The sequence below is a fragment of the Hyposmocoma kahamanoa genome, unplaced genomic scaffold (assembly GCF_003589595.1).
Source record: "Hyposmocoma kahamanoa isolate Upper Pololo Valley unplaced genomic scaffold, ASM358959v1 181, whole genome shotgun sequence".
Lineage (NCBI taxonomy): Eukaryota > Metazoa > Arthropoda > Insecta > Lepidoptera > Cosmopterigidae > Hyposmocoma > Hyposmocoma kahamanoa.
In genome coordinates this window covers 1,935,780-1,954,473 of record NW_020653712.1, presented here as the reverse complement: position 1 = coordinate 1,954,473, position 18,694 = coordinate 1,935,780, and the positions used below count along the sequence as shown (strand labels likewise).

The following is an 18,694-nucleotide window of genomic DNA, read 5'->3' as shown; positions in this document are numbered from 1 at the left end:
GGCTATGTTGGCGGATCAAGAGTCCCATGAGGCAGTGGTCTCCTTCTGTGAAGCGGTGATGCTTCAGAAGGAGGTCGCCGAGCGTGATCGGGAGAGGGCCGATCCCGCTCGGCGGCGGCGTACCTTCGCGGCTGCGGGCGATCGGAGCGGGGGCGACGAGGACGACGGGGCGGTGTGGCCCGCTTCGTCGTGAGGAGAGGAGGGGGAGGATGTAGCTCCTCCTAGGTGCTGGGGGGGTTCCGGTGCGCAAAGTCGATCCCGGATCCTTCCCACTAGAGCACCCGAGAAGGCCACCGTGGGGTTTTAGCCGGTAGAAGTCCGGCATAACCTCCCGCTGCCCCCGCGGCGGAGAGGTATCCTCGGAGGATTTCCCCACGCAAAAAAAAAGTTCAATGTGCTCACCTATACAATATAATACAAATTGACGACCCATCTGGTTTTCATGGTGTCGTCATCTTCGAGGTCCGAGTCCCCGGCCGGGTTAATGTAGAAAAACTCACTTTTCTATATAGTCTCGATGCTTTGGTTATTTTGGAATCAGTGCAACGTATGTGATGTACATATTAAATATATATATACATTTTAATGCACACAACAACAAAAACAAAAAAACAGGTACCACAGGCGGTATTGGTTTTATAGCAATCTCTTCCAAGCAACCTCTGGGTTACATGATAAACTTTTTAACTTTCTTTTTTGATAATGATCTTTGTCATTGTTAAAAATTAACTGAAGACGCGACAAACGCTCATTAAATACGAATTTTAATAAATGTATTGCACTTGCACAATTAAATAAATAAATTTATTGGTCGTGAGCTTTCTTAAAGAAAGTCAGAACAAACAAACGAGGAACTAACAAAATCACGACCATTTTTAGTGTAATCAGATCTAAGCTAGGTGCTGTTGTTTTCGAGGTTGAGAAATGGTGCTGCTGGAATAAGCTTATTCCAGTGTGGACAGTAAAGCACCCTTATAACTTGTGAAAAATCTATTTCTTTACTGAGCCAGGTACCTTTACAGCTACCAGCAGCTGACTACAGGTGTCGCTTTAATAAATTGTAATTAAATTTTATTGAATGATATTCAATTATTTTTTATGAAATTATTCCACTAGTTTGTTATAATTATTAATACAAAGATCTGGCTGGAGAGGCTGGATACAAACGGATGTTTTTACCATTTTTTATTATTTAGAGGTTTCAAATCACTAAGTTTTTGTTTGTAAAATGTAGGCGAGACGTCTAGCTACAGCGTGACGTTAATATTTCAATTTTCGAGTTTATGGAGCCCCCCACACTAGCGTCTTTCGATCGTCAGCGTTTTGCAAACGCACGCACGGTGTCGACATGACATCCGCGCGGCGGCGCGATGCCAACGCGGTGTCAGTGTGCGACTGCTGGTGATCTAATTCCGTTCTCTGTCCGACATCCGCCCGAAATCTGGGCCCCAGAGTATCTTCGAGAAATAAGTTCGTCACAGTACATTTATGAAACTGTAATTTATGTTAACACGTTCGTCGCCGACTACAATTTTCAAAAATGTTCAAAATATGACATTGTATCTATTTGTATTTGTATCTATTGGTCTCGTTTGTATAAGCTTATAATTTTTTTCGCGATATTTCATTATTTGGCTGTAGTTTGGGATTATATTTAGTGCCGGGCATTTAAACGTACTAATTATCGCCAGTCGCAATGCCGGGCAGAATATTTGCACGTAATGTTCGATCGATGTTTACCTAAAATTGATGTACGTCTTTCATTTGAGATTGACATTTCACATTAACCACTTTTTTTCCTTAGTTTGTACCTTTTAAATCCAACTTGAAATAATTTTTTTTTTATTCGAAATATATACACTTTTTCTCTTAGTCTAGATAAGTATGTATGCCATCAAAAGTCCTAAATACCAAGTGGCAACAGCAGTTCATCAGGGCCACGCCGATCATGTTATATGGCTAATTACGTAGTGTCGCAAAGTTCATTTTAACCCCCCTCGGCCCCAATAGGTGATGAGATGCCATCATTTTGACCCACCACGGCGATGAACGTGTTAAGAGGAATAGTAATTTCTTTATGAAAAATAGTGACAGACAACATTAATACAAGGAATAAAGATAAACTTGCTGTTCTTGATAGTCGTCTTCACAGACACAAATTATATACGCTTCCATAACAAGATAACGGTTGATATAGGTTTAAAACTAGTGAAACAAAAACTTTATAGTAAAGGTTATTATACAACTTCTGCGTACTTGGATGAAAAAAATCTCGTAGTAGTACTTACTGTCAAATAAGTACTTATTTGTCAAGAAGAAGCTTCATTCGCATCATGCGTCGAGTCGACGCTGTGCTTGCGTTGGAAAAGCGCTAACGCTCAAAAAACGCCAGTGTAGGGGGTCTTTTAAGTAACATGTTACTGCTTATCTGCCGTCCACTAACGAAAACGCGGCTAAGATAAAATATTTTTTTGAGCTATCGCACTGTTAATACAATAGTGTACTAACTCAAAATGTGTATTTTTCAGAATCGATGAAAAACTAATTACTCGCTTTCCGTGAAAGATTATTAAATTTAAATTTATATAATAATATTATAAATTTATATAAATTATATTTAAACCTACATGCTTAAAGTTTATTACAGACATCTAAAGAATTATCTACTCGCCAAATATTACTGATATTTTTGTAAAGACTTACAAAAAGTTTTGTCTTATTTTGAGTTAAGTAGATATCTTTTAATTGTTTCTTACAATATTCTAATGACGCTGTTATTGACGTGTAGATAATCAAATTTTACATCCGGCATTAGTATAATCTCGAATTTCACATATTTTGAGTTATAACACTATTGGAATAACAGTGCGATATCATAAAAAACCATAACCCAATTTTAGAATATTGAAATTGTGTAATGATATTTCAGCTATGCGTAATTTTAGTTGTTTTTAAAAGAAAATGTTGTGCCGTAGTTTTTACTATTTATAACGGATATTTCACTGTTTGTCACTTACCGCGTTTTAGTTGTGCACGGCAGTAATCAGCACCCAACTGTTGTAAAAAAAGATGGCACTAAAAATATTATCTAATCTAAAAAGAGTTAACAAAATCGAATGTATAATTGATTTTTTTTACGTTATTTTGTCTTTAATTGACTAGGTAGAATTTATCAGCTAAGAAATTTAAAATTCCACACACATAACGCGCAGCGGCGCGGTTCCCGTACAATATGTTAAAAGTGCTAAATAATCGCAGGTCACAAAGAGGTGTTGAACTCGCTGTACCTATTTATTAAAAATAGTTTCAATGGCATAAACTCTGCCTGTCCCGCTTATACCATTAAAAGTATAAGCGGCGCAGGTAAGTACCATTTATACCATTATTTATTATACAATATGGGATAAACTAGTCCCACCTATACCATAACAGGTATAAATGAGACAGGTATGTACCATTTATACCATATTTATTATCCAATGGTATAACTGGGATAACTAGTGCCACCTATACCATAACAGGTATAAATGGGACAGGTAAGTACCATTTACACCATTATTTTTTATCCAATGGTATAACTGGGATAAACTAGGACCACCTATACCATAACAGGTATAAATGGGACAGGTAAGTACTATTTATACCATTATTTATTATCCAATGGTATAACTGGGAAAACTAGTGACATTTCACCTAAGATCTTTATAAGACCTTGTTCATTAGAAAGATCTCGTTTTTTTTTAATAGGACTGCATTTTAATGTAAAATGTTTCAATTTTTTAGTTCATCCAAGGCGACGAATTGTAAACGCAATGTAGGGGTTTAAGTACTTATCCTTGGAGTATCAATCCCGGGTTATACGGTTGTTGATAACTCTAGTGCAATACCCAGAGCGCCGAAACCAAGTCAGAAATGTTTATTTCCTAACACGGTACAACCGGGAACTGAATCTAGAAACTGCTGAACCACAGACACCATCAATAGTGTCAATCAATACTCTTGGTTTGTACGAGGGGAACCCGCGTCACGTGAAATGTTATAGATACAAATATTTACAATTTAATTTAAAGGAAATTTATTTATTAATTTATATTTATACTAACTACTTTCAATGTAAAAGTTGAAACGAAAAGGTTAAAAATTTCAACTAATTTTTTTTTATACCAAGTGATTGAACGAACACTGTCATAACAGTTGCCACTGCCACTGCGCCCGTCACCCTGAGCCATAAGTTGACAAGACTCATGTGCCTCTAATTTCACCAGCGCCCTTACCCTTACCGAAACGCAGTAATGCTCACATTACAGCTTGACGGTAGAAATAGGTAAGGTCGCAGTACTTCCCAGGACGAACTCTTTCACAAGGAGCTCTACTTAGCAGTAGACTAAGAATCTGCTATTTTGAGGCATCCGGGCTTTTTTAATAATATCAAGTGACAGGACGGACAAGTCGTGCGCCTGATGGTAAGCTACACGCCTGTCCATAACAGTTGCAGTGCCACTCAGAGCTTTAAATCGCACAGATCTGAGGGGCACTGCCACAGTGCCCGTCACCCTGAGACATAAGTTGACAAGTCCCATGTGCCTGTAATTTCACCAGCACCCTTCCCCTTCAATACCGGAACACAGTAATGCTCACACTACTGCTAGACGGCAGAAATAGGTAAGGTGGTAGTACTTCTCTCGACGAACTCTTTCACAGAAAGCTCTATAGCTACTAAATTGCTAAACAGCTATATTTTGAGGCATCCGCCATCTTATGGCTTCCGCCATCTTGAGGCACCCGCCATTTTTTATATGATCTTTTTCTCCATCTTGGTTTAACATTTAAAAGTAATCCAGGCATGTTTCGAATCGTAATGATAATTAAGTTTTCATTATTCAACTTTAAAATTATTTAGTTATGACATGAATACGATCCACCAGCTTAAGTTTAAACTTGGTCAGGGATATACTTTTACTTATAAATTGTACTGTGACAAAAATATTTTTATTTTTTTTAATGAAATGTCGGAAATAGTTTTCTGTTCAAGTTCATTTCCGAGAGATATGGCGGCCTTCATAAAGTGACAAAATTATAAAGAGCAATTTTTGGGAAACAGTCAAAATAGATTTTTTCTCAACTTAAACTTGAAAAAAACCTTATACAAAAGTTAGTTCACTTCACATAGTGACGTTTGAGATTCGAAGTTTCTAGAAGTGTAGTGTTGTAAAATGGGTTAATAAAATCGATTTAAATATCTTATCGAGATAATTTGTAACGAAGAGTGAATCGATTTAGAGACAATACTTTAAGAACAAATATTAAACAAAATGAATTGAATAAGGTGTCGAATGACTTGTCTATTCATTTCCATTATCAATGAAATAGTTTTTTTTAAAATATCGTTTCACATAACAACAATTGACTAATTTGGTAGGCACTTTTTACAAACAATTTGTTACGGAATATCGTTAGAAAAATCTAGTTGAAGTTATCCCGTATACACCGCGACATAACTGTCATGTACGTTTTTTTTTATTTATTTTGTTTGATTTAAAGCTTTTATTCGCACTGCAACTGTTATGAACAGGCGTGTCACTTACCAGACCCACGACTTGTTCTTCCCATCACTTCGTATCATAAAAAAAACTCTAAATTGAAGTCGTAACCGACGCGACGGAAGCCAAAAAGGCGTTTAATATTTTTTTTATAAAAATTAATTTTGAAATGAATTTTATGAGGCTGATTCAAGAGGATTTTATGATCCGATCAATGGATCGATTCAAGGGCATATGATCCACTACATCTAGTATATAACCAGAAATAGAGACGCAATAAGGGCCATCCATCCCTGGCAACTTATCAGGCAAATGAGCCTTATATCACTTTTAAATATCAACTCTCGTTTGCACTGAAATCACAAATTAGAAAGCTGAAATAGTACAGCGCCAACTGACCTGTGTGTTTATCTCCGTATATTCCAAAATATTCTGTATTTATTGTAATAAAGATAATAGCCCTAACTATGGCATCTGTTCCATTCCAAACGGAATCACATTTCGTCGGTAATTAAATATTAAATATGTAATTTTGCAATTGTCGTCCATTATTGCAAAGCTCAAGTTAAACTGGTCGGTTTGAAGTGAAACAATTGACGACACCCGTCAATTGTTTCGAATTCGGGCTGGCCAATCAGAGCGCATTTGTCACAGTAATGATTTGGCAGAATAGTTTTCAAAAATCGATTCAAAGCAAAAAATCGTGCACCACTACCATGGAGTTAATGAAATGAATATATTTAATTGCCTAACTTAACACTAAACCTTTCAAAAAGCTTTCTTGTTGCGTTGCGGTAATATAGACTCTTTGGCGAAGCTGAAGAAAGAAAGAAGGCTGTATCGCTTTGATTTTCGGGAAAGGTAGTCCGTTAGTACGTTGTTGTCACCTGGAACGTAAAGAATAATAATAATTGTAACTTTAGGAAATGAAACTATTTTTCCGGACTTAAATCGCGTATATTTGTTTTTTCAAAGAAACCGATGTTTCGGGCTCTTTACAGGTCTCATGGTCACGGTTGACCGTGAACGTTTCAAACAAACCGACGTTTCGGGCCCTTTACAGGTCCCATGGTTCACGGAAAAAATAGTTTCATTTCCTATGTGTAATAATCGCGAAAACCTAAGAACTTGAATTGTAACTTTTTTAACAAAAAAAGGCGACCTCGAAAAAAGAAAAAAGAAAGTTCGAGAAATTACATATCGTCGCACTGTTAATACAATAATGCATTAACTCAAAAAGAGGACTTTCTCAGAATCGATGAATTACTCACTTCCCGCAAAAAAATAATTAAAATTGATATGCTATAGTATATTATAGATACTTAAACAATTTCTCAAATATATATTTAAAAATAAAATGGATAAAACAATTTCGTGTTTTTGAATAAGGATTATTTTGGCCAGAATAAACATAGAAATTTTAAACTGTCTCCGTGGCCGAACGGTTACCATGCTGGACTGCCACGCAGAGGTCCCAGGTTCGATTCCCGGGCCGGGAGAAATATTTGTATAGCCTTATACCTCTCGTGAGTTTGGGTGTAATTTGTGGTTGTCTATGTGTGTGTCCATGGCACTCGCGACTCAGGGTTTCCCTAGTGCGGGGCTATGTTGAGTGTGTGCGTTATTATTATTATTAAAAGTAGCTCACATAGTGTGTCTCATTTTGAGTTAAGTAGATATCTTTTGATTGTTTCTTACAATATTCTAACGACGGTTTTTTTGACGCATAGAGAAATCAAATTTTACGTTCAGTAATGATATCGCACTGCCATTGCAATAGTGCTGTAACTCAAAATATGTGAAATTTAATATTATATCATTACTGAACGTAAAACTTGATTCTCTACACTTCAAAAGAACCGTCTTTGGAATATTGTGAGAAACAATCAAAAGACAGAACGATACCTTCTATTATGAAGTAGCATATCAAATAAGTATACTAATTTATATTATGAAATATTATTAGTAGTTTTGGTCAGCCATAAGCGACCACATTTTCCGTAAAAATTAAAAAACAATATGGCTGAAAAATGAATGAACACCGTATTAGAAAGAGACGCATTACTACTTTGAAGCCTCGCACTCGGCTCGTTTTGTTAACTTAGTGCGCGGTCCAGTTTAATATACAAGTCCGTGGTTGTGATAGTTAAACGCATTACGTAACATCCAGTGCTGGTAACGACATCTGGTGTACCAATAGGTACTAAAACCCGGCTGCGCTGTCTCAGTGTAACAGTCGTCTCAAGGTGTTGATCCATGATACTTATTTATCTATGATGATTTAAAAAAAATCTAAATAAATAACTTACCTATTAATGGTTGCCGTTCACCGGTGGTGGGCAGTACGTAGTCATTTGCTGACAGTGAAACGAATAATGCAAATGGTACCACCCATAGGCAGATTGTGAAGTACGCTAGAACCTGAAATATTTACGTTCAATTTACGATTTTGCGGAACGAAATGGAAAGCGGTATTTTGATAGGACACACCCGTCTATAACAATTTCAGTGAGACTCTGTGCTTTAAATCACAAATATTATCTGCACTGCCACCGCGCCAGTCACCCTGAGGCATAAGTTGACAAGACCCATGTGCCTGTAATTTCACCAGCACTCTTAGGGCTCTTACACATGCGACGTCACGACGCGTCGTATCGTAGAAATCTACGACGTGCAACGTAAAAATTCACGACACGACATCGCAACGTGCCACGACGTCGCATATCGTAGAAAGTCACGGTGCGCTCCCCAGTGCCGCATTCATTTGTTATTCAATATTCAAAGATATGCACTCACACACACTAACAATTAGATTAATCTATTTTTAGTCTAAAAAGTAAAAAAAATACGTTTTTTTATTAACAATTTTGGCTTGGATACAAGTCCTGTGAGCCATGTTTTCGTTTAATTATGTTTCTGTAAATTTGGCCGCCACAAAGAGGATAGGCAATTTGAGGCGGCGTGCTTGGATTGGCTCGGGATTCCTTAGAACGGGCCGATACGGGTATTTTAGTTTGAGATTCGTATAATTTCGCGTTTTAATCTTCGATTAAGGCACAATAGCACTATCCTATTCCACTTTAAACTAGATTTCACAAAATAATTGAAAGTCAAAATAAAAACGACATTTTTCCCTCCAAAAGGCCCAGAGCGAATCCTCAAAAATGACTGTAATTAGTGAAATTTGTATTAGTTGTAACACCAGTTATAGTACATATTAAGGTAGTCTGTTTCATCATCTTAAAATATTATAAGAGTAATATTACTATTAATACTATAGAAGAGCGATGTTTCCTAACACAGGCCCTAACTAGCCTAAATGTAAACATCCGCCCCTGTAATATGCCCTTTAAAATGAACGAATAAAACATTTTTTTTAAATTATTATTATTTATGTTTCTAAGGTGACCGGGGCAGTGGCAGCGTCTCTCAAATCCTTGCGAACGGACGTGTCACTTGCCACCAGGCGCACGACTTGTTCGTCCCGTCCCTTGAAATTACATTTAATACAAAAACTTTCATAGATTTCTCACAGATGGGAAAAAAGCGGCAAAAAAGTCGTTAAAAAACAAAACAAAAATCTGCAACAAGCACATGGAAAAAATTCGTGAGGTTCGTTAACTCCGTGGCATAGAGTCTGGCACGGTTCGTTATGAGGATTGCTTGATGCTTGCTATGTACTCCACTGGACGAATTTTTTCACAGGGAGCTGTACTGCAGCTAAGAATCCGCCATTTTGAGGCATCCGCCATCTTATATGACCTTTTTGTCCATTTTGACTTAACTTTTAAAAGAAATCCAGATATGTTTCGTATCGTTAGGAGAATTAGGTTTTAATTAATTTTTGAGCTCCTTGCTCTACTGCTGCTGAATAATGATAAAGTTACCATTTTATTTTCCATGTGTAGGTAGAAACTGTGGCTATGGGTACGTACCTCGCTAAAACTATAATATACTTGTCCAAAATATTTGAATGCGCAATAATGATGCAATATCAAGTTGAGGCATGCCGTTACGAATGTCATGCTTGCGACCCGTACTACGGGAAATTCTCTTAGCATGACGCCGTGGAGGCATTGCTGGACGAGTCCCAGGACGTTGAGATGGAGGGGCAGATCGTCAAAGATTATAAGACCTACGTGGATTAAAGATGTTGCCTGTGAATAAAACATAACAATATAGTGTCTCGATGCATGTGTCGTCCGATCGGCTGATATGATGATGAATATAGTATCAATATTTTTTATTCAATATAGTTCAGGAGCGTCACAACAAAAATCCGTAAGTCACAAATGCTGATTTGTTTTTCTTTTTGAATGCCAAAAGGTTGTTTTTGTTTGTATTCATGAATAATTTACCTAATCTTATAACTAAAGAGAAAAAACATAACAAAAGTATGAATTTTAATAATAGGCAATGAATTAACATGTTAGAATTATTACTTTTTTTGAAATCCATAAATTGATGATATGATAAATGTTTTTAGAAAATCTACTAAAATATCAATTGAAATTGCATTTGAAACCTACCGCCGGTAGTTGAAAGGGCGCTTGTGACAAAAACTCAGACCCGAGAAAACGTTTAAAGCAGGTAATGAAATTAAAAAATATCTACTTATCTCTTGCACTAATTTCATACCTTATCCACCTAGGTATCGACCTAATAATATTGACAGTTCGGCCTTTTTTACTGATCATGGCATTATAAGTAACAAATTTAAAAAGTCACATGCGCCCTCTCAAATAAAGGCGGCAGAATTAAAGTTGTGTGTTATGCCTTCAATACAATACAAAACAGTTCACATATCTTTACATTGTTCCGAATACATCAGAAAAATAAAATTATAAGAGAGAACCTTTGCTTCAAAAATCTAGTACACTAAAAATCTATGGACTTTGCCTCATCCCTGTGACAAACGTCAAATGAAGTGTCACAGGGATCGTCCTAGTTTGCGTTAAGTATAATATCAATCGATGAATTTTATGTAACTATCAATTGTCTTACAATTATATGGACGTCGGGTCCGCGCTAAAAAGTGTCCGAACTTGTAAGGCGTTAAAATCGTATACAGAGCGTCAAACTCCGCTTTAGTCTTCATTCGTTCGACTGACAGCGCGATACTGCGATGACATTACAATTTAAATTCAACGTTTTAGCTTTTTCATATTCCTTTACGTTTAAATAGGTTGACTTGGGACATTTTTTTCGTGGTTTTTGTATTAGACCCGTCGTCCATTTATTTGTAAGTCAATGGTAACTATAGTCTGATTATGACCGAGTAAAATGACATTTTTAGGGATGCCAGTTTTCATAAAATATTGAATAGTTATGTAGTTATTGTCGGTAGATATATCGATAGATTGTGAAAGATAAAATTTTGCTAATAATGACTGAATTGTGAAGGTTACGACGTTCTAATGATTGTTAATTGCGTTATTGCCTTCTTTGTTCTTATTTTGACAGTTGGCCTACTCGTATCGAGATAAATTTTTATTCTACTTTAACAAGAAACGCTGGATTTGATAATCTGTATAGAATTAAAAAGAAAACCTTTAAAATGTTTCCTCTTTGTATTCTTCTTAAAGATAGTTCTAAATACTGATGAATTTACAAAAATTGACAATTCAAATGAACTTGTGCTCAGTAACTGAATGAATAATGGGTCAAGGATGATTAAAATGAAACAAGTACGGCTATTTATTCCCTGAGCGTGGCCAATATTCCGTCGATAGTCGATAGAATATTTATCGACTGCAATCACTATACTTCGTTTCAATCCATTTTAAAGAAAAAGTAAACAATCAAGTCACTGACCTGACCATAGACAGTTCAGTGATGGCCAATTGTAATGCAAAATTAAAAATCGATTAATTAATTGAATTAATCGATTTGTTTAATTGAGTCATACTAACGGATTTTCTTACATGAACAGTAAAAATACATAACCTATAAAAGCATATATTTATAATTTCCGAAATCTTTATTTTAAATCGTCCTTAAAATATTTACACTTAGATACTCGTTCGATTGCGATTGAAATTTTTGATTTACCAATCGATTACAAAAACTTTAATTGAATGACCGAATATCGAGTTCTTAGGTTTTCGCGATTGTTACACATATTGTACGTTATGACTAACATAATTATGTAATATATAGAATTATTTTACCCTATAGTGTTTAAGTTGTTGACATTTGAATAATTGTACTTTAATTTTAATTTATTTTTATTTTATTGACTAATTGTAACCATATCATATATAAATATAACATTGTACACCCGACAGGGGTATGAACTGTTGTACTCAAATTAAATGTAACATCATCTTTACCAGTTCAAACAATAAACGATTCTGATTCTGATTCTGAAATGAAACTATTTTTCCGGATTTAAATCGCGTATATTTGTTTTTTCAAACAAACCGACATTTCGGGCCCTTTATAGGTCCCATGGTCACGGTTGACTGAGGTGGTACAGTCTTCAACCAGTTATGTCTAATATTGATGCAAACCACCCTATTTTTTCACTATAGTTACAATAGTTATTAATTAAATACCTTATTACGCTATATTTACGCTATATTAAGTTTTACAAATTATTTTATTGAATGAATTTTTATTAAGTTCAATTTATTATTAATAGAAATTAGAAAAAACTAAAACAGATTAATTAGTACTGCAGTCTTATGTCTGTTTGGGATTTTTCATTAGACTGACCGAATGTTTTTTTTCGTACAGCGCTATGCAACCATAGACAAGTCATAGAAGTATAGATGAAAAATAACCTCACTTTTGATCTACCATTTTTCAAAAACGATTTTACGGTGCTATTCAAATGAATATTGTTGGAAAAAGTGATGAGATATCAAGTCGAAATCTTCGAAATATACGTGAAAGTGCTATTTATTCGATTTATTGAGTGATTGGTATAGAATTTTAACCAAACAGGTTGGTTTACTTTTTGTTGAAAATGGATTTGAACTGACAATAGCTGTTCGCAAGCGGGCAACACTTTTACGCAAAGAACTGTCATTTTACTCCGTCTTCAAAAAAGACAAAGTACGAAACGATAATAGTAACTACAATAATTGTAACATGGTAACACTGATTTAGTTTAGAGAAAGGGTTGGTTTGATTGCCTATATAAGAGGCGTAACAATTATAACAAACTAGTGGACTAATTTAACAAAAATACCATACCTAGCATTGTGATATTGAATAAACTTGAAATTAAAAGTTTATTTCTCAAATTGACTCTACCGGGAATCGAACCCGCGTCTTGCTCATCCAGTAGTGTAAATCATCGGACCATCAAGGTTGTCAAAATAATATATATTTTTAAAATTTACTTACTATAACTGTCCAAGAAATGATAGACTTCGCTATAACAGTATATTCTTCTACTAATTCTGCTAAATAATATAACCCGGCCGCTGTAAAGGCATTTACAAATTAATAAAAGCAATAGATTATATCATATCAATTCAGATACAAAGCGACATTCTATACGTAAAGAACAATGGCGAAATCATTGTTAAGAGAATTATTTAGCAAGTTTGAATAAAATCAGATTTAAAAGAAACTCAAATGACTGCAGGACCCTTAGACTATGGAAACCAAAGAACATGTTATATATTGACATATATAACTTAAACGTTATATATGTATATGCATTTAGACGTTGAAAACAAACATTTTATTGTCTTCGTTTAAGTACTACGTGCCGTCGTAAGCCAAAAGAGATGCACTACATTGATTTACGTCAAACACGGGAATCGAGAATGGTAACGTCATCTTAAATGCCAACTGTCCTCATTTTACCATTTTTGGAGTACCCTTTGATAACTGTTTCCGGTTTTCAATGAGAAGTACATCAAATGTCAAAACCAATGTCTGGCCAAATGTTTTAGTGAAGTATTCGCATGAATTGTTATGAAATGGACAAAAATATTGACAATGAGAACAATTAAGTATTGATTAAAATGCGTCGCTGTGGCATTAAGGGGTGCGGCAGTAGAAAAAGCGGAAATCGAAGGAATGTTACATTACACCGACACGTGTTTTTTTTGTCTATAAATCATACAATAACCCAAATATCTCATGTAATTAGATTCATTTAAGTAGGTAGTTTATTCATTAATCTTGCGGAATTTTGCTTTGGGTACTTTAGATTGCCTGTTAGTTACTTGATGATTGTTAGTGATAGTGTTGTTCTTGTAAGCAGTATATACAGTATATTATCGATATTCTGTTATTAAAACAATTCACTACGAAGTTTTTATTATTTCATTAATATTATTTTTATTTTTTTAAATTTACCTACAAAAAAAAAGAAATAATAGTTGGAAATTATAGGATTGCCGTACATGAACATTGGATCAAACTATCACCTTCGTTTGTTCGCTCCATTTTGAAGAGTCAAATGTTAATAGAACTTTGAATGTAACTGGATTACATGTTATTGCAATTCCATCGTCGCATTTATTGGTAATTTTATATTTAATTTTGAGTAAACAAGACACATTGCTAGGCATTCTCAGTTCCTTAAAACCATACACTCGTTTCCGATTTTTCCCCACTGACAACTCTAACATTATATAAAATGTATTAGACGCACTGACGTAATAATAAACAATAATAAATAGCAGCAGCTGCAATAACTTGTACGTAATCCATATAGTTTCAATGTAAATGATAACTGACAGTAACCAACGTGTGGGCAGCTCCACAAAACTCATATACAATGCCTGTTTGTAATGTTCTTTTTCAAACTTATCGAGCGTGTAGACAGCAGCACTAGCTGTATATCAATTTGCTGTACGTCTTGCAGCAAACCGTGTCAGAAGCTATGCCAACTAAGCCCCGGAACGAACTAGCGGAACTTACTAATTTTCCTCACTTTATGAGTGAAGAAATAGATTTCTGAGAGATGGCGCTACGGTAAAAAAGTGTGAAAAACTAAAAACAAAGATCTGCAACAAGCACTTAGAAAAATTCGTAAGGCCCGCTTGTTCGTTCCGTGGCTTAGTTGGCATAGTCTGTCACGGTTGACTGGAAGACGTTGGTTCGAATCCAGCCGGATCGTAGCAATTTTTTTTCAACTGTCCGGTCTTTAAAGAACTAGTGGAGTAATTTTACAAAAACAATAGAATATCATGGTGGTCAAACATCGTTACATTCAATCGTAACTTAAAAATTACAGAGAAAGTAATTTAAAAATGTGTGTTAATATGTATAATAAAATACCACTGAAGATTAAATTATTAGACTCATGTTTGTTTATAACGAAGTTATGTAAGTGATTGAATAATAATATTTTTTATGACAGGAAATAAGATGTAAAATTTTATCTTGATTTTAATAATTGTTGGCAAATCTAATTTGTAACTTGTGACCATTTGTTGTGACATTTTTATTGTTGTGGTAGTTTATGTGCTGACACTGTCTCTTGCTACATCTTCTGTTATACCTTGTTTTAGGCAAATAAACTTATCTATTATTAATATTATATCTGATTTTATGATTATCGATAATGTTATTACAATTATATAAGTAATTTTATTTATTTCAAAAATTAAATGGAAGTGTTAGATTCACCTAAATCAAAATCACTGATATTAATTCTATATGAATACATAAATACAAAATAGCTTAAACTATATGGAAACCTTTTAAAAAAAAACTAATATCAGTCTTGAGATTGGAAATGCATAGAGATCTCCTGATTTATATTATTTTTCGTAATATGTGTGCATTTATAAATGCAAAATAATAAATTCAAAATCTCATATCTGTCATCCCGGATATTCCCATATGACAATGAATATTGATCTACTTTAATTACGCACTTTAATCATACTACATAACATTACATAACATTCGAGCATGAAGATATTGACTTATCGATGATTATGGTGCAACACTAAAGAAATCTGCCATTTGTGGTGGACATTTTTGGTTTAGGTATGGACGTTTATTCCGTAGATAGGGCAGCTCCTTTCCTTTATTTTTTCCATCCTCTAAGGCAGGACCACAGGAACCGGACAGATATCTCTGTTAGTTTCTTAACATTGAGCAACATCTAAAGTATCTTAGTGTTATGATGGCTGTATTGACGTTTGTCCGCTTATCAAGTTTCGTATTAATTCGTAGCTACGTTGAAGGAGCTGATTGCTGTACATTGTTGGCAAGAGTGACGTGCAGTAAAATTTATGGAGTGTATAATGCTAGGACACAACGCGGCATTTGTTTTACAAAATTCGAAATTTTTTAAAATAAATCTATTATGATCATCACTTATGGGATTGCTGTCCAGCACAGCTTCTACCTCCGGCAAACTCGCGTCAAAGCTCAATGCAAAACACAGCAGTTTCGAATTGTATACGACATATTTATTTTCGTTTTATTAAAACTTTTTAATGAGCTACCCCTTGCTATACTAGTTATAAATCTAAAAATTTAAAGATGTGACTCGCATTTGTTTATAATTTCTCCAATAATTAATTGAGATTTGGCCTCACTTTTGTAATCTGTCAAAATGGTCATCATAGTATGCATACTGTAGCTGTTAAAAAAAAGCTTTTCTGTACCTGCGTATATATAGGTCCACATTAAGTTAGTTCACGTAATATGAAATGTACTGATTCAACCAGTTTGCAATAAATTTATTAAAAAAAATAAAGTAGATAATTCTTTCTCAAAATCTGTCATGTGAAAAAGTGGTAAAACTGACTGGAAAAAGTTCCCGACGTCAGGGATAGATGGCACGTTTCACAAAAAAAAAAAAAAATTTGTATCCGAGTATATGAACTCAGTTTTTGTTTTTTCATGGCTTCATGCTTCATGCTTTTTGACCATACCATGATATAAAATAATTTCCTCTGAACTTTCGTTGTGTCATAAACCCATGCCACCATTCGGCTTCTATTTACTCAGTTTAAGGCTTCTATAATTTATTTTGAAATAAAATTACACGCAATGAGTGGATGAGCAAGGCATAAGACAGAAAACTGTGGAGTAAAATGGAGGAGGCCTTTACTCAAAGAGAGGTCCCTAATAATGTGTTATAATTATTATTAAACATAAAATTCTATTCAATCAATTAATTTTTCATTATTAATGCTATTATTATTTTATGTAGAATTATTCAATTAGGCAATTTATATATAATATGCATCTATGTAGTAAGGGAGTAAATGAGGCTTTATTATTATTATTACATAGAGTGCATAACCAGAATTAGATATGAAATGTCATTGAAATTGTTTGAAAAATACCAAATCAGTTTGGTGACAACTGTGCTCCGATTGGCCAGCCCGAATTCGAAATTGACAGGTGTCATCAATTGTTGACTAGTTTAACTTGAGCTTTGCTATAATGGACGGAAATTGAAAAATTACATATTTGATATTTAATTACCAATGAAATGTGATTCCATTTGTTTTGTAATTAGATGTTTTGCTGTTTTTCCCGAATGGAACTGCCTCCCCATAGTTAGAAATACTATCTTTGTAACAATAAAATACAGAATATTTTTGGAATATACAGAGGCAGATACACAGGTCAGTTGCTAGCGCTGTAGTAGTACTTCATTAATCTAATTTGTGATTTCAGCGCAAATGAGAGCTGATATTTAAAATTGATACAAGGCCCATTTGCCTGATGAGTTGTCCGGGATGGATGGCCCTTATTTCGTCTCTATTTCTGGTTGTATACTTGATGTATTATTAATACACTGAATATATCGTCGTTATACTACGAAAACCAATTATCTGGAATTTACACAGAAAATTACTTAATTTAGGATAACGCGACAAAATTGCTGTAAAATGCAAACATTTTAAAATTTCAGTAAAACATAAAATGTAGAATCATCCGTTACAAATTAACGTGGGATGACATTTGTGAAAATAAAACAATTTTTGACACAGTGAAATTTTAATTGCATTTATTTCAAAGTCGATATTTTGTGAAATAATTGTTTTTCCCAGTATAACAGCGATATTTTATATTCAATTTATGTAAAATATATCCTCCAAAACTTTCTCCTCGTTTTATTCTCCAACTTTTAACTCCAAATGTTTATTTCGACTTCTCAGAATAGTAAACCCAAAACGAAATTTGTTCAGGAATTTAAAATCTATATTTTCACGTATTTTCCATAAACGCATATAAATTATGTCAACAAAATTTTATATGGGAGTTCGCCATTATTCTTTTCTTTTTTTAAATGAATTATCTGTTATGTAACAGTACAAGAATTTAATAAGTAATTTACTTGCTATAATACAAGGGCCAATTAACAGTTTTTTTACGCAACTGAAATTATGTTATTTGTAAAAAGCGCATAAAATAGATTTCTCACTAGTTTTACTTACCTATAGCTAGTGTAATGAAAATGGCCTGTACGACCATGGATAAAAAGCTTAACAAATATAAAAATAACATTGTTTTCTATGTTTTTCCAACTTTGTTTTGATTTTTTCACGTAATTTTAGGTTATACGCGTTGTCAAATGTCAAGATCACGAACAATTTTCGTTCAGTTTTTTTATTAGGAGCGGCAAAAAACCATAGTCTATACAGTCTACTTTGTTGTTGATATATTGCAATGATGACTTACAGATTCGTAGAACAATTTATTTAAAATGTAAATGATATTGTATAAATCGTGTCTGTCTGTTTGCAATTTCTAAATAATAACATGGGCCTTCTAGAAACTTATTAATTATTGGTGAAATTAAAAATTGTATTCAGAAATATACAGGGTGTCCAGCAAAATAAAGTACTTTCTCTCCGTTTCGAAATACCCGTGGGGTTATCATATATTAAAAAAGAGTTGTTGTATGCGGTTTTGTGGTCTGAGAATTACATTATTTTGAATTTTGCATTCAGGGTTAAGAACATGTCAAGAACGGTCCAAAGCCTTGGTGTATTTTTGACTGTACAAAAGAACCACAATATCATATCTGCCTCTGTGGCCGAACGGGTGCCATGTTGAACTGCCGCTCAGAGGTTTCGGGCTCGATTGTCGGGCCAGGAGAAATATTTGTATGAGCCACATTTACTTCTATCGTGGGTTTGGGTTTAATTTTTGTGGTTGTCTATATGTGTGTCTATGGTGCCTACTACATAATGTTTCTCTAGTGCGGGGCT

General features: G+C 34.4%; 1 protein-coding gene across 1 annotated transcript; it reads right to left on the bottom strand.

Moving 5' to 3' along the window:
• Positions 1 to 6,167: 6,167 nt before the first annotated feature.
• On the bottom strand, positions 6,168 to 18,071 carry LOC113226101 (protein TEX261). Its single transcript, XM_026458620.1, has 5 exons — positions 17,918 to 18,071; positions 12,894 to 12,973; positions 9,476 to 9,697; positions 7,850 to 7,961; positions 6,168 to 6,427 (listed from the first exon to the last, which is right to left on the bottom strand). The coding sequence occupies exons 1-5, from the start codon at positions 17,985 to 17,987 to the stop codon at positions 6,309 to 6,311; spliced, it is 603 nt and encodes a 200-aa protein (XP_026314405.1). The 5' UTR covers positions 17,988 to 18,071; the 3' UTR covers positions 6,168 to 6,308.
• Positions 18,072 to 18,694: the final 623 nt, after the last annotated feature.